Below are 24,996 nucleotides of genomic sequence, written 5' to 3' on the forward strand. Positions count from 1 at the left end.
AAATATCAATATGTCAGATACTGAAGATAATACTAGTACAGCATCAGTGGAAACAATGTTACCGAGAACATTACCCTCTCCACTTCATATCAATACACAAAATACAATCGACTTTAGTCAAACCAGATCATCTCCACAAATATCTCCATATCAAAACCTCACATTGACACCAGGTTACAACACCACCCAATTCACTCAATCAGGTACTTACGCACCGCAAACATTATCAACAGTATACCAAATACCCTCTCCAATGCACAACACAACTGTAACACCTACCTATACACAGGGATTACCAGTTTCCAATTACAATTATACAGGGTCCTTCACACCCCAAACAAACACATACCCTCAAACAATGAATACATGGGGACACACAACCACCACTACAGCTTCTTTGGGCGAGTTTCAATACTCATTGCATAGTCAAATTGGTTAGGGTTTGCGGTGGAAAAAAAATGTAAACAAACCGTATCAATTGCAAAATTTGAAGGTTGATCTGGTGAGCTGAACGGTTATAAGTAACCGTTTGGAAGATACAATGAGTATTCAAACTCATACGGTGAAATGAATGACGTCACTCATGTAAACAATGAGTATTCAAACGGCATTATTGGATTGGGCGAGTTTGAATACTCATTGCATAGTCAAATTGGTTAGGGTTTGCGGTGGAAAAAAATGTAAACAAACCGTATCAATTGCGAAATTTGAAGGTTGATCTGGTGAGCTGAACGGTTATAAGTAACCGGTTGGAAGATACAATGAGTATTCAAACGGCATTATTGGACCAAATAGTTCCAACCGATTGGATAAAATGACTAAAAAAACTTGCCCATTAAGTTATTATGGTTTCAACCGATTGGATAAAATGACTAAAAAAACTTGCCCATTAAGTTATTATAGGGTTAGGTTAAACTTTCTTTTTCATTGCCTCTCTTAAGACTAACCCCAAAAAGTAAATAGCACATGTTTTAAAAATTAACTACCAAGGTACTTGAATATATTCACCCAAGTTGACTGTTTTATTCCTTCATGTGTCTAAACAACTCCCTTTAGTTTGTATGAAACGTTTGCTATCTAAGATCTGATTAATGATTTTAAAGAACATATTATGATATTAAAAATAAGTAGGTACTTACCTACCTAAGTAACTATTCACCCTACTAACCACTTGCATACTTTTTCACCTGTTCCAGAAAACTTCGCCTAAAGCCACGCGAGAAAAGGAAAGTGAGTGATTCAGGGGCAGCTTGTGATGAGGGGGGAAGTGGGAGTGACTGTGTCCACTCGGGGCCTGAAGTGGCTGGGCATAAGGAGAAGCGAAAAAAGGTGAGATTGAAGTCCTTAGACGTATTTCTCCTCTTTAGGGAAACACCCCTAAAAAGTCAAATTCTTTTTGAGCTTTTTCAAAGATTTGACGTTACTCTTATGTTGCAAATTCTTTGTTGACCAGTGTTATTAATTGTTCCATTTCTCGTGTTGTGTGTTTGAAGGTGTCAGCGCGACAGGTCCCCTACGACAGGCCAGGGGATCGTGTTCAGTCCCCGGTACAAGTGTACGGTATTCGCCTAGAGAGCTCTTCCTCACCGCCCGAGTTTAGCGATGAGGGGGTGCCGCGCCTGCTGGTGAAAACGAAGGCCGTGGTGCGTGTGTTTGGCCAGGGCTGGACCCCGGACACGCTGTTCGTACTGACGGGCCGACCTGGCAACACTGGCGACCTGTGCGAGTTTCCCGTCGGTGATGTCCTCAAGGTGAGTGTTTGGCAACAGTGTATTTTTTTATTTTTCTACATACTTTAACTTTAAGGGCGCTCGCGCTCAGGTGTAGGACATCTCCTGATGGTCTATTTCATGTGCAGAAAGTCTGTCATACTATTTTTCAATATTTTCTGTGGAAGGAATAAAAAGCAGGGAATGTATTCATGGAGCAGGACATAGGTCTATAGGTTTGAGATATTATTATCAGCTAGAAAATATTTGTTGACATGCCCCATGTATGCTGAGAGATACTTAGAAGATTTCATGTAGTCCAAGGACTCAATGGTATTACATACTTATATACATGATGAATTGGTTGATGGTATGCAGAAGGTTAGGGCAACAAATGGTGTGCCAATATCATTGGGCATGTATATCGTACACAAACCCAAATGGGGAAAACTGAGAGGATACTTGATTTTTTCCTTGTGCTAAATGGTCTTAGGGACTAGAGGGATTATTTGACAAATTAAACGTACCAAATACAATCCGTATTGATATATTAATCCTAACTCACAAGAATTTGTTCCAGAACGTAGACCTGTGCAATGCAAAACCGTTTTCAATTTTTTTAATTTTTTTTACTTTTTATTTTTTTTTTTAAATTTTCGCGCGTTCAGTTGTTGATAAAAAAAAGACTTTCTAAAATGCGAAAAAGGACGTTCTAATGTACACAAGCCGCAAAACATTGATAAAAAAAGTTCTCAAAATCCCCAGCAGATCTCGCTAGTAGTATCAAACTGGCGATTGCGGTTCTGCGCAGAGTGCGCAGTGAACAGTACGCATTTCTGTTCGCGGGGTCGCGGGCGCATACGGACGGCAGCTGATAAAAAAATCTTGCATTGAACGCAGCCTTGCGCAGTGAACAGTACGCATTTCTGTTCGCGGGGTCGCGGGCGCATACGGACGGCAGCTGATAAAAAAATCTTGCATTGAACATTTGAACGCAGCGCAGCCGCAGCACGCAGCAGTACAGTCAGTAGTGCCGTTTGTTTTTGTTTAGTTTTATAGTTTTGAGTTTTGAGGAAAGAGGAAAGGAAAGTGCGAAATCGAGTTGAAAAATAACAGAAGAGATGAAATCTTTAATTTCCGCGATGAGTGAAGGCAGCGCAGCCGCAGCAGTACAGTCAGTACCTAGTGCCGTTTGTTTTTGTTTAGTTTTGAGGAAAGAGGAAAGGAAAGTGCGAAATCGAGTTGAAAAATAACAGAAGAGATGAAATCTTTAATTTCCGCGATGAGTGAAGTGAATAAAATGTTCGCCAAATTCGGGTCATGAGCGCGATGATGTACAAAGTGTTGTAAATTTCCGTAACCGTGTCGTAAATTCCGTGAAAATGCTCTCCAAAGTGAACTGTGTTTTTCCACTTTTTTCTACAATTTTTCTTCTGCAATGCATTGCCGCCTATGGGTCTGTGAGAAACACAAGTCCAGTCATAACCAGTGTAAAATTAGTTAATAAAACTCTAATCCCTGTGCACAGTAGTTCAAGATTAAATTTCTTGTTACACCTTCAGGGTAGTGATTTCTATGATAACATGCCTATCCGTATAACAACTGACACCCAGCAGTCAAACCCAGAGTGTTCTTCCCTGTCTTCTGAAAGTTCCTATTCCTTCAGTCAGATAGTTCTTAATAAAACCCAGTGTTTTTTAAACGTTACACTAACTGATGATGCCATTTTATCAGGGAAACCCTTGTACTTGTGCATAGGAGACCAATTTCGGACTAGTGGTCATTTGTTTAACTTTAACGATGAAGTGATCAAGTGGATTCATCAAGGAGAAACAACCCAATTTGAACTGGAAAGTGACAACTTGGTCTATGATTATGATTCTTCAATACAAATGAAGTAAGTAAATTCATATTCACCTTCAAAGTGAAAGCAGGATTTTAAAAGTTAGCCCAGGAAACAAAGTCCAAAAATCAAGGTTTGGTGGTCAAAAATAACATAGTCTGGATTTTTGCGCAAGAGGTCAGGGATAGTGTCCCAAATAAAGGGTCAAAAGTCCTAAAGAATATATTTGGCACTAGGGGAGGTGATTATGCAGAAGCCATGACGATGAAAAAAAAAAAGCCTCTTTTTGTGTTTAACCTAACCCTACAATAATACTGGTCACTGTTCAAATTGTAAAAGCTCTTTTTTAGTGCTTAAATGAAAAAAAAAGCCTCTTTTTGTGGTTAACCTAACCCTACAATAATACTGGTCACTGTTCAAATTGTAAAAGCTCTTTTTTAGTGCTTAATGGTTTAACCTAACCATATAATAACACTGGCTACTGCTCATTTGTGACAACACCTCTTAGAATCAATTTTCCATTGTGTTAACATCTAAACAAGTACCACCAAAAAAACTCATGAAAAATGCCACTTATGCCCTTCAAGCTCCCCTAGGGTATACTTGTTCAGAAGCCATGACAATGAAAAATTGCTACATAAAGGAGCAAGTGACCAGTGTTATTGGGCGAGTTTGAATACTCATTGCATAGTCAAATTGGTTAGGGTTTGCGGTGGAAAAAAATGTAAACAAACCGTATCAATTGCGAAATTTGAAGGTTGATCTGGTGAGCTGAACGGTTATAAGTAACCGGTTGGAAGATACAATGAGTATTCAAACGGCATTATTGGACCAAATAGTTCCAACCGATTGGATAAAATGACTAAAAAAACTTGCCCATTAAGTTATTATAGGGTTAGGTTAAACTTTCTTTTTCATTGCCTCTCAATCAAACTGTCTAGAGTTATAATGAACCAAACAGACATAAAACTTAACTCATAATAATGTTACCTTTGCTTGTAAAGTACAACATGGGCATGATGAGGATTGTGACTGTCAGAGGAATAATTTGACTCATTTTTTATTACCCGCCTGTAAAAGATAAAAAATTCCAGTCTTCTTAGTTTGGAGAGTAGCGCGTTTGCTTTGTACGTGCTAGGTAGCAGGTTCGATTCCCATCTGGGGCGGATTTTATTCGTTCTCGGAACGGCTGGCTTTCTCCTATCCCTTCTTCTCTCTTCGATTTCGGGACAATAAGACCTTAGCCTTCTTAGTTAGGAGAGTAGCGCGTCTGCCTTGTAAGTGCTAGGTCGCGGGTTCGATTCCCTTGCTCGGAACGGCTGGCTTTCTCCCATCCTGTCTTCCTCCTCTCTTCGCTTTCGGGACGAAGAGAGAAGGAAAACAGGAAGTAAACTCACTACCACGCCAAACGAGGAGAAAGAGCTACACAATAGGAGATATTGTTTCAGTTTCTGAAAGGAAAACAGGGCTAAACTGAAGATAACACTTACCCATTTTTCCCCACAAGGAAAGCCACAGGTATGTGTATCTCCCGTTTGGATTGGTCACTTATCATTTCCACATAGAAGTCATCGGCTATAGTTATTATAGTCACCTGTCTTGGGTTCTCCTCTCTATTTTCTGGGCTGAACTTGGGTCTCATGTCCCTCAATAGGACCGACTTGAAGATTATCTGCAACACAGGTAAGGTGCTCTCGTTTTAAGTATCACTTGTGGCAATCAAACTGTCTAGAGTTATAATGAACCAAACAGACATAAAACTTAACTCATAATAATGTTACCTTTGCTTGTAAAGTACAACATGGGCATGATGAGGATTGTGACTGTCAGAGGAATAATTTGACTCACACTCCTAAATTCAGAATACTTTTTTTTATTATTATTATGTAAACAATGAGTATTCAAACGGCATTATTGGACCAAATAGTTCCAACCGATTGGATAAAATGACTAAAAAAACTTGCCCATTAAGTTATTATAGGGTTAGGTTAAACTTTCTTTTTCATTGCCTCTTAAACTGTCTAGAGTTATAATGAACCAAACAGACATAAAACTTAACTCATAATAATGTTACCTTTGCTTGTAAAGTACAACATGGGCATGCCAAATTTAGACAGAAAGTGTTTTGCAACACAAGGGTCAGCTGGGGCCAAAAATAAATATAAAAACTGGATGGGTCATAGGCCTAGCCAAATTTAGACAGAAAGTGTTTTGCAACACAAGGGTCAGCTGGGGCCAAAAATAAATATAAAAACTGGATGGGTCATAGGCCTTATCTTATCTCTAGAACTTTACAGAATTTAAAAATTCCCAGCCGCTCAAAAGTTACAAGGGGATCAGCATATTATTAAGGAGCATGGCAGAACTTCACCCCACCAAGTCAAACTTTGACAACAATTTATGCTGCAGAATTCAATCAGAGAACCTGTCACAGTACCATTTCATGACCATACACATTTTACCCTCATTGATTGTTGGATATTCATTAAACCATGTTATTGGCATATTATTAAGGAGCATGGCAGAACTTCACCCCACCAAGTCAAACTTTGACAACAATTTATGCTGCAGAACTCAATCAGAGAACCTGTCACAGTACCATTTCATGACCATACACATTTTACCCTCATTGATTGTTGGATATTCATTAAACCATGTTATTCACATGTTTATTAAATTGGTATTTAGGTAGATAAAATAGTTACCCTCTCTCTATAAGGGCTATGTGTCCTTTGATAGTGTTTGCATTGGTAGGATGAGTACAACTCCATGGAGGATTAGCAGGAACCATTCGAATTTTCTCACCGGAGAATGAAACCTATACCAAAGAATTATTCTCATCTGATGGGCCAAAATTTGATTCAGTCTGACTTGAGAGCAAGAGAAAAAAATTAGAGGAAACTGTAACTGTTGAGGTGTTATTGTCCTGAAAGCAAAGAGAAAAGGAATATAGAATAGGAGAAAGTCAGTCACTAAAAACATATATTATCGGTGTAGGATAAATAAAATCCACCTGGGCAGGAATCAAACCCATGACCTAGCACTTAGGTACAATGCAGATACAGTGGCCCTCCAAGCTATCTAGGCTGGTGCAAGAATTTTTGTTTATAAAGTGAAGTGTAATTAGGTACCTAGGTTCCTACTTTCTTACTTAAGTACCTTCTTACTTTACTTACCTAACAGTTAAACAGATTAAGTTTGTATCTAGGTAAATACATACTTACATATATCTACTTATCTATCTAATATCCACATACAGGTGATAATAAGTAAAAACCAATGGTTTTACGTCATCAAAATGATAATGAATCCAAGTGAAATGTCAAATTTTGACAGTTTAGTGCTCCACAATTTGTCTGTACCTATCAATGTCAAGTAACTGAGCTGTTGAGAACAACTATGTAAGATTGTAAGGTAGGTATTGGAATCCATGTGAAAATGTGATAGGTACATAAGTAGGGATGTACTTGCTTGATTTCAATTCTTCCACATAAGACTAACCCCAAAAAGTAAATAGCACATGTTTTAAAAATTAACTACTTACCAAGGTAGGTACTTGAATATATTCACCCAAGTTGACTGTTTTATTCCTTCATGTGTCTAAACAACTCCCTTTAGTTTGTATGAAACGTTTGCTAAGAGAATGAACCATTCTGTAAGCAAGAATAAAACCAAACACACCCTCTTGAACAAATCCTGTTTATACCAGGAAACAAATCCTGTTTATTGAATTAGATCAGAGCCAATATTTAGTTTAAGAATTAACTAGGTAGGTACCTAAAAAAAGTATAGAGAGTCAATTTTAATATGAACTTACAAAGCTAGATCCAGGAGAATGAACCATTCTGTAAGCAAGAATAAAACCAAACACACCCTCTTGAACAAATCCTGTTTATACCGGGAAACAAATCCTGTTTATACCGGGAAACAAATCCTGTTTATTGAATTAGATCAGAACCAATATTTAGTTTAAGAATTAACTAGGTAGGTACCTAAAAAAAGTATAGAGAGTCAATTTTAATATGAACTTACAAAGCTAGATCCAAAGTCTTTGGCAGGTCTTATTTTGAAAGTGTACCTCAGTTCTTCAGGTTGGATGATTTCAAAATAGGTGTTCTCTCCAGATATTTCTGTGGTGCCCAATGCTGTATCAACAATATGGATATTGGCACCGACTGAAACAAAGAAGAAGAGAATAAATTATTTTGTATTAATACAATTTGAGAAGTATACCAATACCTACCTAGGTTATGTAATCAGAAGACTTTTATTTTAGTTAAGGGGGCTAATCTGCTAATAAATACAACCCAGTGCTGTATCAACAATATGGATATTGGCACCAACTGAAACAAAGAGGGAGAGAATAAATTATTTTGTATTAATAAAATTTGAGAAGTATACCAATACCTACCTAGGTTATGTAATCAGAAGACTTTTATTTTAGTTAAGGGGGCTAATCTGCTAATAAATACAATGGATTTTTTCTTTTATTTTCTAGCCATTAGTTTAACTGATTATAATTTTTTTCATTATTATTATTTCAATTTAGTATGGTGTAGAATTTAAAACTAAATATTTTTTAAACATAAAAAAAACGCACAAATTAGGTAAGTGAATTATTATACTCACAGTTACTGTTGGAACCATGTTGATCAATATGTACAGCTAAAATGATGATTAGTATGCTCCTTGTTATCATATTGCTTCAAATTCTCAACACATTTCACGTTTGCTATCTAAGATCTGATTAATGATTTTAAAGAACATATTATGATATTAAAAATAAGTAGGTACTTACCTACCTAAGTAACTATTCACCCTACTAACCACTTGCATACTTTTTCACCTGTTCCAGAAAACTTCGCCTAAAGCCACGCGAGAAAAGGAAAGTGAGTGATTCAGGGGCAGCTTGTGATGAGGGGGGAAGTGGGAGTGACTGTGTCCACTCGGGGCCTGAAGTGGCTGGGCATAAGGAGAAGCGAAAAAAGGTGAGATTGAAGTCCTTAGACGTATTTCTCCTCTTTAGGGAAACACCCCTAAAAAGTCAAATTCTTTTTGAGCTTTTTCAAAGATTTGACGTTAAATAGCGGCCGAACCGTACATTTCTCGAGGTGCGGCCCACGGACACTTTTGATCATAGTTAATTATGGAAGCTGACTGTTAGGACCTTAGGACAGAAAAAAGTCCTATCAAACCACATTTCAAGTTAAGCTTCTATCATACACTATATATTTAGCATGCTTTTCTGGGAAAACTTTAAAACTTCTCCACCTTCTCCTTATTCTTCTTCTCCTCCTCCTCCTCCTCCTCCTCCACCTCCTCCTTCTCCTTCGAAAATCTCTGCGTGATGAAAAAAAAAAAAAAAAAACTAATTAAATTTTTGAAAATCAGCACATAAAGACGCATCCGATAATGTATAGGTATCACTCTTATGTTGCAAATTCTTTGTGGACCAGTGTTATTAATTGTTCCATTTCTCGTGTTGTGTGTTTGAAGGTGTCAGCGCGACAGGTCCCCTACGACAGGCCGGGGGATGTGTTCAGTCCCCGGTACAAGTGTGTACGGTATTCGCCTAGAGAGCTCTTCCTCACCGCCCCGAGTTTAGCGATGAGGGGTGCCCGCGCCTGCTGGTGAAAACGAAGGCCGTGGTGCGTGTGTTTGGCCAGGCCTGGACCCCGGACACGCTGTTCGTACTGACGGGCGACCTGGCAACACTGGCGACCTGTGCGAGTTTCCCGTCGGTGATGTCCTCAAGGTGAGTGTTTGGCAACAGTGTATTTTTTTATTTTCTAAATACTTAACTTTAAGGCGCTCGCGCTCAGGTGTAGGACATCTCCTGAATGGTCTATATCCGAATCTCATGAAAACTGAGTGTTCTTCTCTCTCTTATCTTTTGCTTCTCCTTATTTCTTTCTTGTCATCTCTGTTCCTTTTGTTCTCGCTTTTTCTCCTTCTCTTCCTTTTTATTTTTATTATATTTTATTCTCCTTATTCTTTCTTTTTTCTTCCTTTCTTCTTCCTTCTTCTCTTCTCGATTTTCTCCAACTTCATTTTCATTCTCCTTACCCTTCTTCCTCCTCCTCCCTCTCCTTCTTCGAAATTCCTTTGCATGATTAATCTAAACTTAATAACAACCCCCTTGTCTCATTAAGTTTGTAGCTTTGTATTTTTTTGTTGGGGCGGAAAAGATCGCTCCGTGAGAATCTTGAAGCCTTTTTTATCCCGTAATTTCAGGTACATACTAGGTAGGTACCTACGTACAGCGTACCCTGTAAGTATTGGATATGATTTTGAATAATAATCATCTAAATTATTTAGATTAAACAATTCATTCAGATGTGTAGAGCCCTTATCACATAGGTAAGTACACTGATATGTTCGGAGGTACATGCCTATTATAATTAAGAAACTACTTGAATCGAACTATAGTATACATTACTAAGTGTACTATACTAGGCTAGTTGTTGTTATCTTTATATCGATTCATTTGGTCGCTAGAATTTGATTGAAATAAATATTAAGTATCTAATTATTGGAAACAAATTAAAACATTAGCAGAAAAAAACCAAAAAAAAAAAAAAAAAAAAAAAAAAATACTAGCCAATCAGATCGCTTAATCCGAGAGTTAAACCGAGTTTAAACTTACTTTGTGGCCTCGGCCATTCATCATCAGTTATCCTAACGAGGGTGAGTGCACCCAATTTGGCCAGCACGTGACATGCCCGAATGTTAACCCGTTCTGGTACACGCGACACTCGACCTTGCTTAACTTCTAAGGCCAGCCACTCACTATCAGGTAGACCTGACTGGTACGGCTGTCAGGTCTACCTGATATCTGATGAGCACACACACTATCAGGTAGACCTGACAGGTAGGTACGGCTGAAAAGGTCCGCCTGTCAGCCTACCTGATGAGCACACACACTATCAGTTAGACCTGACAGGCGGACCTGATCAGGTGTACCTGATAGTGAGTGGCTGGACTATGTAAATGTTTGAAAAACGTTATACTTAAACATTATGATAACACTGATAACATTGTTGATTTTTGGTACATGCTTGGTCAGTAAATATGGTAGTCATGTGTTGTTGAGTCAAATATTTGGAATTTTATCTTTATTCATGGCACCTAAGTACACACGATACTCCATCTTTTTACTTCCCTTATCTTATAGGAAGAAAATTGATGTAATTTAAGTATACCTAGACATTTCGCACTGGTGTTTGGCTTTTGAAGTTTTCTTTTAAGGGCACTCTTATTAGACCCAATGACAACGTAAATTCGATACTTATTCATACTAAATTTTTCATAGAGTTCTCTCCTCCCTTAAAAAATAATAAATAAATAAAATGGTGTTTGACGTCACTGTATAATTGCTAAGGTGTTTTGTGACATGGGTAAGCTATAGATTCTATAGAATGTCCATATGTAGATGCCAACCAAACGGTGAAATTACACCCGACCCAAACTCCGAAAGGTAGATCCCTATTCACTCTAAGAATCCTGTACAGGGAGAAGGCGAGTGAACCAAAGAACGGTCATCTTGATTTCAGATCGATCCGGAAACTGTCACCGAGAACACGGGCCTGATCAAACTGAGTCTTCCAATTCTGGGTCAGAGTGACGTCATCTACTACATGTGCACCAAGGAGAATCGAACCCTCGGCACTGCCGGTGGCGCAGCCCACTCCTCCGTGTGGGTACATTTGGGCCAGGAGACGTTCCTCCAGATAGAGGCCTATGAGAAGCTCATACCGTTCTGGTTAGCTATAGTTATTATAGTCACCTGTCTTGGGTTCTCCTCTCTATTTTCTGGGCTGAACTTGGGTCTCATGTCCCTCAATAGGACCGACTTGAAGATTATCTGCAACACAGGTAAGGTGCTCTCGTTTTAAGTATCACTTGTGGTTCTTTCGCCCTTTTTCCTCTATTTTCTGCATGCTCTCCCTAATCTTCTTCTTTTTCTTCGCCTTTTCCCGTGTACAGACGGGGTCGGCGTTTTTCGTCAGCCCTCAATCAGCCCTGAGCTGATCGCTTTTGGGCTGACATTTGGTTTTGGCTATAGAATTTTACGAGTGGATGCCCTTCGCACTCAACCTTTGCTATTTCTTTAGCAAAGGAAATTCAGGCTGGTATACTCACTGTTTATAGTCCCCCAGCCAGACTAAGCTGGTCTACTCCCTGTTTAACGTCCCCCAGCCAGACAGCCGTCTCCCAGCCAGACAGGCATGCTCTCCTTATAAGGGGAACTGTTACGGGAGGTATTGTTGTCCCTAAATCAAAGAGAGAAGAAGGACTCGGTAGAAGTCCTTCCAAGAAAGAACCTTATCTGTTTAGGATAAAGTTCGCCCCGGGCGAGAATCGATATCACGACTTAGCGCTTACAAGGCAGGCTGCCCTCCATTCTAGGACAGCCGTCCCTCAGCCAGACAGGCATGCTCTCCTTAAGAAGATGGAAAAAAATGATAAGGGGAACTATTACAAGGGAGGTATTATCGTCCCTAAATCAAAGAGAGAAGAAGGACTCGGCAGAAGTCCTTCCAAGAACGAACCTTATCTGTTTAGGATAAAGTTCGCCCCGGGCGAGAATCGATATCACGACTTAGCGCTTACAAGGCAGGCTGCCCTCCATTCTAACTATCTCTGGTGTCCCTTCTTTTTTTCTGCTGTTGCTTTTACTATCTAAACATTCTAAACATACTCTTTTCTACCTCCTGAATTTGTTTCAGGAACGGAGCACGAGCGGAAGTACGCCAAGACCATCATCCCGGTCCGAGAACACGGCAATTATCTGCTGTGTTCTATTCTACTCGGTAATGTTATGGTCAACTCAACCTTCACCATTCTGCTGGATTTATTTTTATATAATTACAATAAACAATTACAAAAACAATACAATACAATAAACATACTCTATTCTACCTCCTGAATTTGTTTCAGGAACGGAGCACGAGCGTAAATACGCCAAGACCATAATCCCGGTCCGAGAACACGGCAATTATCTGCTGTGTTCTATTCTACTCGGTAATGTTATGGTCAACTCAACCTTCACCATTCTGCTGGATGACATCACGTCAGGACTGGTTGCTGTTATAGGTGAGTGAAAAATTTGATTTAATACATATTATACTAAAATATGAATGAACAATTTTATGTTTGTTAGTAAATTCTGTTCAGAGATTATTCTTCTATTACTTTGAATTTGCAGCCTTTCGTAATACAAACTGAACCTTTCTTTTGTAATGTAATGTAATGTAAATGCAATTTCTTTGTTTTATTATGTCACAACTTTGGTGCTCACATATGAATGAACAATTTTATGTTTGTTAGTAAATTCTCTTCAGAGATTATTCTTCTATTACTTTGAATTTGCAGCCTTTCGTAATACAAACTGAACCTTTCTTTCTAAATTACTGTTAAATCTCTTGTATGAATGAACAATTTTATGTTTGTCAGTAAATTCTGTTCAGAGATTATTCTTCTATTACTTTGAATTTGCAGCCTTTCGTAATACAAACTGAACCTTTCTTTCTAAATTACTGTTAAATCTCTTCTTTTATCGTCGTGTAACCTACCTACCTCGTAGATTCGTAGAAGCTTAACCCATCCTACCCCTAGACCTAAGCCTCGGAGTGGGCTTTAAGCACCACCTACCTCAGTGGTGTAGTTCTACATTTCATTTTCTTATGACCAACCTCAGTGATTAGTGCAGTGAAAGATATTTTTCCAGTGTTTTCTCTTCTTTTATCGTCGTGTAACCTACCTACCTCGTAGATTCGTAGAAGCTTAACCCATCCTGCCCCTAGCTAGACCTAAGCCTCGGAGTGGGCTTTTTGTGTATCCACCTACCTCAGTGGTGTAGTTCTACATTTCATTTTCTTATGACCAACCTCAGTGATTAGTGCAGTGAAAGATATTTTTCCAGTGTTTAAATTTAACACTCATCACCACACTTGTATCCTCCCCTGGTTGCAGGTTCTACATTGGCCATTGTGATATTCGGTGAGATCTCCCCGCAGGCCGTCTGCTCCAGGCACGGTCTCATGATAGGCGCCAAGACGATTAACGTGACCAAGGTAGTGATGATACTGACCTTCCCCCTGGCCTATCCCATTAGTAAGATCCTGGATTGGATCCTGGGAGAAGAAATTGGCAATGTGTACACGCGCGAGAGACTCAAGGAGTTAGTCAAGGTAAGATTTAGTTAAAACTCTTTTATGGTCAAGCATGTTTTTCAGATCTAACCAATGAGAGTGAATCGGGACATGGCAGTTGTTGCTATTTAGATTTGAGGCATCTAAACCAGGACGTATCGGCGAGAACGACACGCAAGTGTTAAAGCGCCTAATTAAAAAAAGAATGTTTTTTTTTTTCCAAAGGCCTTCATAGTCTTTGTTACCCTGTCCTGAACTCACACTAGAGGTATAGTGTATACCTGTATACCTCTGCCTATGTACTTATTATTTCACTGAAAGCTCTTCAAAAATATTTCACAGAAAGCCCTTCAAACCTCGCAAGCTTTCCGAAGGGATTTTCATGACATTTTAATTCAGATCTAACCAATGAGACTGAATCTTAGGGACAAGGCAGTTGTTGCTATTTAGATTTGAAGCATCTAAACCAGGACGTATCGGCGAGAACGACACGCAAGTGTTGAAGCGCCTAATTAAAAAAAAGTATGTTTTTTTTTTTCCAAAGGCCTTCATAGTCTTTGTTACCCTATCCTGAACTCACACTAGAGGTATAGTGTATACCTATGCCTATGTACTTATATTTCACTGAAAGCTCTTCAAAAATATTTCACAGAAAGCCCTTCAAACCTCGCAAGCTTTCCGAAGGGATTTTCATGACATTTTAATTCGATGGCATGTCTCCAAAGAAATCCTCCTAACACACCCCCTCAACATTCAAGCCTGGTATTAATCCTATTACAATTCCTACATAATACTACATTAATATTAAAACCACATGATACCAGATACCGACTTCAACATTCAAGCCTGGTATTAATCCTATTACAATTCCTACATAATACTACATTAATATTAAAACCACATGATACCAGATACCGACTCATCACTTATCTGCCAAAAATACTCATAATCACATTAAATCCTACGGGTCAATGCCCCAGATATCCCAGAATAGAGACTTTTTTTTTTAGCTAAATCCCCTTTTTTAAACTGTTATTTACATTGTTAATTTTGACAGTTTTCCAAATTTGGTGTATGTTATCGCCTGTATACTTGGGTACCTAGTTCTAATGGGCTAGTGGTTATCTACATACGTTGTTAATTATTACGTATAGCTTAGTGGATTAGTAGATTGCTACACTGACCTACCACACATCGAGTTTATTTATCGCTCTTGCTTTTTCTCTAGTTTTTTATTATTGTTATTATTTCATTTCTCTTTTCTTATCTTGGAACGGGAACGGATAATGTTCGTTCTCGGAACGGCTGGCTTTCTCCTGTCCTATCCTCCTCAGCTAAATCCCCTTTTTTTTACTGTTATTTACATTGATAATTTTGACAGTTTTCCAAATTTGGTGCATGTTATCGCCTGTATACTTGGGTACCTAGCTCTAATGGGCTAGTGGTTATCTACATACGTTGTTAATTATTACTTATAGCTTAGTGGATTAGTAGATTACTACACTGACCTACCACACATCGAGTTTATTTATCGCTCTTGCTTTTTCTCTAGTTTTCTTATTTCATTTCTCTTTTCTTATCTTGGAACGGGAACGGATAATGTTCGTTCTCGGAACGGCTGGCTTTCTCCTGTCCTATCCTCCTCCTCCTCTTTTCGATTTCGGGACGATAAGACCTCTGATGTTACAGTTCCATCTCCTTCATAGCGGGTCTCTTTAACATTGTAAACCGTTCTAAAATCTTTCATAAGCTGCTCGTCTCTAGACTTTGTATTCAGAACTCTAGCGTCAATGTTTATTTTATTCGAAATAATATGAGTTCGATCGTTGTTGCCAAATTTCTGTTCTCTCTATCCTCCTCCTCTTTTCGATTTCGGGACGATAAGACCTTCGATGTTACAGTCTTACAGTTCCATCTACTTCATAGCGGGTCTCTTCAACATTGTAAACCGTTCTAAAATCTTTCATAAGCTGCTCGTCCATAGACTTTGTATTCAGAACTCTAGCGTCAATGTTTATTTTATTCGAAATAATATGAGTTCGATCGTTGTTGCCAAATTTCTGTTCTCTCTTCAATTTCGGGACGATAAGACCTCCGATGTTACAGTTCCATCTCCTTCATAGCGGGTCTCTTCAACATTGTAAACCGTTCTAAAATCTTTCATAAGCTGCTCGTCTATAGACTTTGTATTCAGAACTCTAGCGTCAATGTTTATTTTATTCGAAATAATATGAGTTCGATCGTTGTTGCCAAATTTCTGTTCTCTGGGCGTTCCCTCCTTATTTGTGTCCCCATTCATTCACGTCTTCAGAGCAGCGGTTCCCAAACTTTTTGTTCACGCAGCCCCTTTACTTTGTTTTATGTGATCTTCCCGGTTGTCGCGAAGTCCGTCACGGCCCCCTCGGTGGCCGCGGACCCCAGTGTGGGAAACACTGCTCTAGAGTTTTTTGTCTTTCAAACAACATGACAACATAGAGGCAACGATGCGTTTCGAATCTCTTGTGATTTTCGGGAGGGCCCCTGCTTTGTAGAATTGAGTCTGGTGACGTGTATTTTTTAACCAAGTCGTTATGAGAGATTAATTGGTTACATGTCACATTCAAAGCGGCATGCTCTTGGGGTTGCCAACATCAAACCCCTTGAATAAAGTTTTTAATAGTTTATAATGTTAAAAAAAGGTACAAATGTTTTATTTTGAAGAAAGAAAGAAAGAAAGAAAGAAAAAAAAAAAATGGTTTCAACGAAAAAATACTCAGGCGATTTTTACTTCAATAATGGATTAATGGAAATCTAGGGCACTGCAGAAAGAGATATTGTTTTACAAAATTACAATTTATTTATTTGATACCGTGTCCCTTTATTGTTTTACAAAATGATGATATTTATTTGACACCGTGTCTCCTTACAACATATTGTTTTACGAAATGATAATATTTCTTTTCACGACGTGTCTTCTTAAATTGAAAAATCCACTTGAACTAAGAAGAGAACTTCAACTCAAAAGGAAGTCCAGGAATGGTGGAGTGAAAAACTTTCAGGCCCTTTCAAACAGGGTCAAATGTTGAATCAAATGGTGCTCGAATCAGATTTTCAACACAAAATTCAACGATTTCCACTGAATTTTATGTATCAACTAGGTATTGAAATTTATGTATCAACTTAAATACTAAGAAGATTTTTTTATTCTCATGAATAATAGGTTAGGAGTGACAGTTTTGGCATAATTTGAACATTATGTGTTTTCTTGAACACTTGTACCTACATAGTTTTGAGGTATGTTCGTTGGTATTTATAGCCAAAATTGGCAAGACAAAATAATTGTGTCTGACGGAAAAATTCATAGGAAAACATGTTAAACGGAGAAACAATTTTCTGCGTATACTTTGAAAATATCATTTTTTTTTTTTTAATCTGAAAAATCATGTTGCCATTGAGCTATGTATATATTAATTCGGCTATTAATGCTTGTGATGCTCCGTGTAAATCTCCGTTGGGTGTGGTACTGAAGTTTATGTCATCAGCAGATGACAAGCAAACCTCGTCTATATTCCGGATGACTTGAATGAAATGTCTTCTCATGTCATACATAAACATAATTAAACTACATAGCTAAATAGATGTCATAGTAACATTTATGTATAATCTTCATAGGTACATTGCTAAATATGTGCAATAATTTATGCTAGGTTTTTGTTAAATAATAGATTTGAAGCTGAATAATAGATATGTATTAACTAGTTTTAGTACACAATACATACTTGTATGATACTAACACACATGCAGGATTTTTCCAAACTTCTTGGAAAACTGCAGAATCTAATGCAATACGAATAAAAACGCTTCTCGTGTCAACTTACATATACGTAGATAGGTACTTAATATTGAATCAAAATTAAAGAGTGTAGAATGTGTCGATTATTCATCTTCAATTTTCTAAGAAGTACAACTGTGCGCGTGGTTGGTAGTGAGGAGGCTTGGAGTTTGTCGACGAATGGGGAGGGTAAAATCCCTGTGACTAAAATTCTTAGCTTACAGTGACGCTAAATCCTTAAAAGAGATCCAAAGAAGCATGTCGTCCTCTCATTTGTGTCCTACATTGCTACATATGTGCAATAATTTATGCTAGGTTTTTGTTAAATAATAGATTTGAAGCTAAATAATAGATATGTATTAACTAGTTTTAGTACATAATACATACTTGTATGATACTAACACACATGCAGGATTTTTCCAAACTTCTTAGAAAACTGCAGAATCAAATGCAATACGAATAAAAACGCTTCTCGTGTCAACCTACATATACATAGATAGGTACTTAATATTGAATCAAAATTAAAGAGTGTAGAATGTGTCGATTATTCATCTTCGATTTTCTAAGAAGTACAACTGTGCGCGTGGTTGGTAGTGAGGAGGCTTGGAGTTTGTCGACGAATGGGGAAGGTAAATCCCTGTGACTAAAATTCTTAGCTTACAGTGACGCTAAATCCTTAAAAGAGATCCAAAGAAGCATGTCGTCCTCTCATTTGTGTCTTAAGGTCGAAAAACACTACCCTCACGTCACATTATCTCACGTGACGTGAGGGCAGTGTAGCCATCATGGTGTGTTTCCTTTATTTACATTACTTTCAGTGTCCTCAATTGTGCCGAAGGTGCTCAAGAGGTTTCTAAGAAGAGGTAAAAAGAGGCCAACACTGAGAATTCGGTGTTTTGGATGAAAATACTTGAATCTATTTTTATGTTTTTTTTTCTCTCGATTTCTCTCAAATTGTTGCCAGAGCTTCTTTTCTCCTCTCCATGGGGACATTATTTGCCTTTCCCCCGTCATAGTTCAAAGTGTACGTAAATTTGCTAGAAAACCACAAACGAACAGATTTGAGAGAAATCAACCAAGTAATGCACAATGCAACAATTCAACCAAAGTATTTTTTGTAATTGTGCAAAACCAAAGTACTTCTACCCAACCATTTATTTATTTTACGACACAACAGAACAATAATGTGGTCACACAACGATAAATTTGTATCGATTCCCAGCTTGATTAATGTTATGAATCCCACGATAGAGCAAGATAATAACAAAGCTGAAATGATAATGAATGAACTATTACGTTACAGATTCTTACTACTCATTCATAAAAGTTACTCCATCTTTTTAATTTACTTCTCTTATCCTATAGAAAGAAAATTGGTGTAATTTATACCTAGACATTTCGCACTGGTGTTTGGCTTTTGAAGTTTTCTTTTAATGGCACTCTTATTAGACCCAATAATAACGTAAATTCGATACTTATTCATACTAAATTTTTCATAGAGTTCTCTCCTCCCTTAAAAAATAATAATAAATAAATAAAATGGTGTTTGACGTCACTGTATAACTGCTAAGGTGTTTTGTGAAATGGGTAAGCTATAGATTCTATAGAATGTCCATATGTAGATGCCAACTAAACGGCGAAATTACACCCGACCCAAACTCTCCCAAAGGTAGATCCCTATTCCCTCCTATTCACTCTAAGAATCCTGTACAGGGAGAAGGCGAGTGAACCAAAGAACGGTCATCTTGATTTCAGATCGACCCGGAAACTGTCACCGAGAACACGGGCCTGATCAAACTGAGTCTTCCAATTCTGGGTCAGAGTGACGTCATCTACTACATGTGCACCAAGGAGAATCGAACCCTCGGCACTGCCGGTGGCGCAGCCCACTCCTCCGTGTGGGTACATTTGGGCCAGGAGACGTTCCTCCAGATAGAGGCCTATGAGAAGCTCATACCGTTCTGGTTGGCTATAGTTCGTGTCCTCAATTGTGCCGAAGGTGCTCAAGAGGTTTCTAAGAAGAGGTAAAAAGAGGCCAACGCTGAGAATTCCGTGTTTTTGGATGAAAACACTCGAATCTATTTTTATGTTTTTTCTCTCAATTTCTCTCAAATTGTTGCCAGAGCTTCTTTTCTCCTCTCCATGGGGACATTATTTGCCTTTCCCCCGTCATAGTTCAAAGTGTACGTATTCATAAAACCTCAAGGTAGTAGAAGTTTCTGCATCAACAGTCCTTTTTTTGCAACATCAAGATGGAATAAAAAGTGACGAGTTGGCCAAGATTGTTGGTCAGATAGTCACCACACCATATTGATTTACTCAATATTTATTTCTTGTGATGATGTGATAGATCGATAAGGTGTTATTTTATTGATTGGCAAATATTACCTTAGCTATAGTTATTATAGTCACCTGTCTTGGGTTCTCCTCTCTATTTTCTGGACTCAACTTGGGTCTCATGTCCCTCAATAGGACCGACTTGAAGATTATCTGCAACACAGGTAAGGTGCTCTCGTTTTAAGTATCACTTGTGGTTTTTTCGCCCTTTTTCCTCTATTTTCTGCATGCTATCCTTAACCTTCTTCTTCTTTTTCTTCGCCTTTTCCCGTGTGCAGACGGGGTCGGCATGAACAATATCCAGAAAGAGAAAAGAAGGGAGAATGTCTGGTAGAATGCATTATCCCCTAATGTCCCCCTATCAGATGGACGAGAAGAGACAATATTATACTTTCCATTTATTTTATGTGCTGGAACAACACGAGAGCACCAGAAAGTATCCCGTTGAAATATTTGAAATCAAAATACGAGTATGAGTCCATTTTTTTCGAAGACAAAACATTCTGTCTGAGAAGAAAGTATGTCATAGATTTATACTTTTAGTAGAGTAAATAATTAAGGAAATCTATTTTCTAGCATCCTTTCTCAGCAAACCACAATGGCCGTCTATTCATAAGGCAGAGAGACATTGTACGAACGTACACTTTGAACTATGACGGGGGAAAGGCAAATAATGTCCCCATGGAGAGGAGAGAAAAGAAGCTCTGGCAACAATTTGAGAGAAATTGAGAGAAAAAAAAACATAAAAATAGATTCGAGTGTTTTCATTTTTCATCCAAAAACACGGAATTCTCAGTGTTGGCCTCTTTTTACCTCTTCTTAGAAACCTCTTGAGCACCTTCGGCACAATTGAGGACACTGAAAGTAATGTAAATTTCTCCATCCTGGATATTGGCATTTTTAGCTTTCACTAGACCGGTTTTCTTCTTTTTCTTGTTCTTCCCCTTTTCCCGTGTTCAAAACGGGATCAGCGTTTTCGTCAGGCTCTCAATCAGCCCAGGGGTGATTGGTTTGAGCTGACGTTTGGTTTTGGCTACAAACTTTTTACTAGTGGATGCCCTTCGCTCCCAACCTTTTGCTACTTCTTTAGCAAGGGAAATCTCAGGCTGGCAGCCTCCCAGTTGGACTAAGCTGGTCTACTCCCTGTTTGAAGTTTCCCAGCTTTCACTAAACCTGTAATATCCATTAACGTCCTCAACATGAGTATATGACCTCAAAACGTCCATTTATTTTCCATTCAAAACTTAGTGTAGTTTCCTCTCATTCAAATCAAATTACGTTTATATTTACTTTTGTTTTCCATTTCATTACGTCACCAAGTCACCAGGAAGAAAACAATTTGAACTCGTAAAAAGACGACAAATTATTGTGAAATTTAATTGCATTTCTCCACAGAGAAAGCAAATAAATAATGAAAAATACCACTAAAAAAAGTAATTAAAAAAATCTGGTGTGAACATCACACGACTGAACATCTATTACATTTACGAAATACGTATTTGAAAAAAAAAAGTCCCGAGCCTGAGCCGCTCACGGCGGCCAATTTTTTGTTCATAACTTTCTACTTTTTCCCATTTAAACCTGTAGTACGTACGTACGTACGTACGTAACGTACAGACCATGGGCTAAAAATCACTTTTTTGACATCAGGGGATCCCAAAACGGATATTTCCAACCATTTCTTTTGAACATTTGGACCTATTGCAATAATTTCATTACTAGTATAGCTCCGCTATACTGTAGTAATAGAAAGTAAAAATTCGTTAACTCCGTGCGTGCCTGGGACTTAAACCGTTTTTGACTCGGACACCTCTGAATTAATTCAGTAATATGGTTTATTCACTGCATTTCTTGAAGAGAAATAAAAAGGCCTCTTTATTCAGTAGGCGACTCCCATTATTGTGGTCAAATTCTCACATTATATTAAGGACAAAATTCCATATCTTGGTTGTGGTTTTGAATCCAAGTCTCCCTAGCTGTTTACCAAGCGAAAATCTTGACCACTACATCACCGAAATTGAAAACGATAATTAAAAAAATATTACCCCTTATCTCTAAAGGGAATTTAGCTAAAAACGAGATTTATATCATTTGATTGATTTATTTATTTATTTAATAAATTTTATTTTGCCCTCACGTTCGTCACGGGTTAAGTTCGTATGTAAAGATAAGGGGCGTTGCGTGGCTTCAATCCAGAATGAACCGGAATATGTTTGGATTTGAATGATGTCAGCATGAATATACTCAATTTGAAGCATGCCCGGCCGAACACGGCCTTCTTCTATCCGCTCTACTCAATGTAGCTTAACCTATGTGACCACAAGACCGAACTTATAACCTTCTTTGGTTAATTTTCCAATCATAAGAACGCATTCCAAGTTTCTAGGACGTCAGGAACTGACGGAATTTGAGGACTAAGTTGATGTATTTTTTTTTTATTCCTCAATTATGAAAGTCAGCCGGTGGAAGGATTGATAAATCCAAATGAGAATGGAAGAGTTTTTCAACTCTTCGTTCAGTCGCCGCGCCGCCGGTTCGATAACCGCCCGGCCAACCTCACCTTCTTGAATTCAATTAACTAATGAGTAATTCGTATGGTCATGTATCATTCTTGTAGCATGTCAATTCCTGTGGTGTTGTATCATAGCACGGCTAGACTCATATGAGTCATATGACACATATGTAGCATGGCATGGTCATATTTTGTTCGTAATAGGTCTGGTTTTCTCTTTCTGACAATAAACCTTGCAAAAGACGGTCTGCCAATTTTGTAAAAAGGAGAAAAAAATCTTCGGATACATAATTTTTATTTTGACTTAGCCAGCCTAGTTAGCTTGGCTGGTAGGGCGTCTGCCTTGTAAGCGGTAGGCCGCGGGTTCGGTTCCTGCCAGGGGCGGATTTTATCCTGAACGGATAATGTCCGTTCACAACTTTTTATATAGGAATTGACCTTTTTTTTCAGATTTTTTATCCAACTGCAACTGCTCCATTGCGTCATTGCTTAGCACTTCATCTTTATAACAAAAACAAAAGGCGAAAAAAATCGATTCTGACCCGGTTTTCTGCTGGAGACCTTGTTTTTTTTGCCACACATTTGACCTACTTTGAATATTCGAATGCATCGCAGATAATGCTTCAATTAATCCGAGTGAAACAGGGAATCAAGTGGTTAACCTAGTAATGAGAGGGAAAGAGAGAAGTGTGCTCTTTACATCCAATCAAAATAATGGCACTCGAGTATGACTTGTCTTTACTGGGTGTTTTTGAAGATGGAAAAAAATGGAATTGTAATTGTGTTAGGCATAAATGCTTGTCACAAATGTCGTTCCCGCTTAATATACTACGCTAAATGTTGTGACTTGAGTTGGACTCGAACCACCAACCTTCAGATTCAAAGTCCACCGTGCTAACTGCATCACTGAGGTTGGTTGGGTGGTGTTGAAGGTGAAAAAATGTTTGGGATATCGCGAAAAATATAGGTACTACTTACCTTGTATTCATTCCTCAAATCAAATCATGAATTACCTATTCCCTATTCGTGGTAAAGCAGAGCCTGTTCACAACTTTTGTGGATATCACAGCATAACTATGTGCCTCCTTTGCAATCAATTTCCATTTTTAAATAATATGGGGGGGGGGTAAGGAGTACATATTTGCGCAAATTTCAGGTTTGAGCGAGTGTCCCGCCCTTTTAATAAGTAGGTAATTAGGTTATGTATAAAATCTGAATGAACTATTTCTCTACTCCTACTCAACCTGTCTGAAGTGAAAAAGCACTTGATTTTTATATTAAAACCTTGAATTTTGCAAACAGAGTGCCCAACGGCATGGTCTTTAGAAGTTGATGTTTGAAGTACAAAAGTGTTTTTATTTTAAAATGAAGTCACAACCAATCCACCTAATAATGGTGCATGATGTGCCGCACCTCTTGGAATGTCCAGCCAACTCCACCACATTAGATCCCTCTCTGGACAAACACCCTGGGGGTGGCTGCTTTCTTTGGATTGGAGGAGAAAGATTGAAATGTCAACATAAATGTTAACGTTAACAACAAGAACTACACCACCACCACTACCACTAACAACAACAATCTCAATGGTCACCCGTCCAAATACCAACCACGCTCAACGTTGCGTGACATCAGTGATCCATTGGGAACTGATGCTCAACGTGCTATCGCAGCTGGTCACACTCACTTACACGCGGTTCATCATTATCATCCTCATTGACTCATTCATCTTGATAAAGAGTCAAAGAGTTACATCATTTGCCAAGCGATGTCCTGATTAACATCCTCACCCTGGCGCGCGCGAATCAATTAAATCCAAATTGAATCTTTGTGCCTCAATTCAATGCGAACGGAGTGAGAGAGGAAGAGCAACAGACAGAGAAAATGTCGCCATTCATCTGAGTTATATATATAAAAAAAATGCTAATGAACTAAACATTGAGTTACAGGGTGTTTATAAAATGTATTTGAAACTACAGTATAGCTGCAAAGTTCATTTTCGTAATTTGCATTTGAAAACTAAACTGTTATTTCTATTATTTCTTCATTGAAGACTTGTTAGATTCTTATAAGATTTTTGAGCTATGACACTACACACATTGAAGGAGCTAATGTGACATCACCGTGCAATAGCACGGTAGCACGCTACCATTAAATATCTTGGTACCACTCTTGTCATGTACCTTGAATACTAATGTGAATGCATAATATATTCCATACTGAGCAACCTCCGTGTCCGAGTTGGTATCACACTAGACTTTCACGCCGGAGGTCCCAGCTTCGATTCCCGGCGGGGTCGAAGTTTTTTCGGCTCTGTGCTTGGAGTTCGGGGTGCACTCAGCCTCGTTAGGACAACCGAGTAGCTATTTTAATCGTGTAGCGACCAATGGTGGCATTACAAATTACAAGTCAAAGAAACGAGCGATGATAAATATGATGATTGAGTAAATGGAAGACTTGTAATACTCCTCTCAGGATAGGACAGAGAGATGTGTATGGCAATATGTGTGAGTGAAGACAATTTTTTTTTTTTTTTCATGATGAGGCACTTGTCTGATTGAATAACTCGAGCCATTGTTACTTCCTCCGTGATAGCAGAAGGAGAAGGATTGACTGTTGGAGGTTTTATTACT

The 24,996-nt window shown here is 38.4% G+C and overlaps 1 protein-coding gene across 1 annotated transcript in view; it reads left to right on the forward strand.

Annotated features, from left to right (window-relative positions):
* The first annotated feature begins 10 nt into the window (after window positions 1-10).
* The window catches only part of LOC103505091 (metal transporter CNNM4-like), a 122,814-nt gene continuing 97,828 nt past the window's right edge, over window positions 11-24,996 (forward strand). Inside the window, exons 1-6 of the mRNA XM_026820348.1 lie at window positions 11-57; window positions 1,197-1,329; window positions 1,494-1,751; window positions 11,106-11,427; window positions 12,493-12,648; window positions 13,528-13,745. Of these exons, the coding sequence (XP_026676149.1) occupies window positions 11-57; window positions 1,197-1,329; window positions 1,494-1,751; window positions 11,106-11,427; window positions 12,493-12,648; window positions 13,528-13,745 (1,134 nt within the window). The remainder of the gene's footprint in view (window positions 58-1,196; window positions 1,330-1,493; window positions 1,752-11,105; window positions 11,428-12,492; window positions 12,649-13,527; window positions 13,746-24,996) is intronic.

Source organism: Diaphorina citri, unplaced genomic scaffold (assembly GCF_000475195.1).
Source record: "Diaphorina citri unplaced genomic scaffold, Diaci psyllid genome assembly version 1.1 scaffold8, whole genome shotgun sequence".
Lineage (NCBI taxonomy): Eukaryota > Metazoa > Arthropoda > Insecta > Hemiptera > Psyllidae > Diaphorina > Diaphorina citri.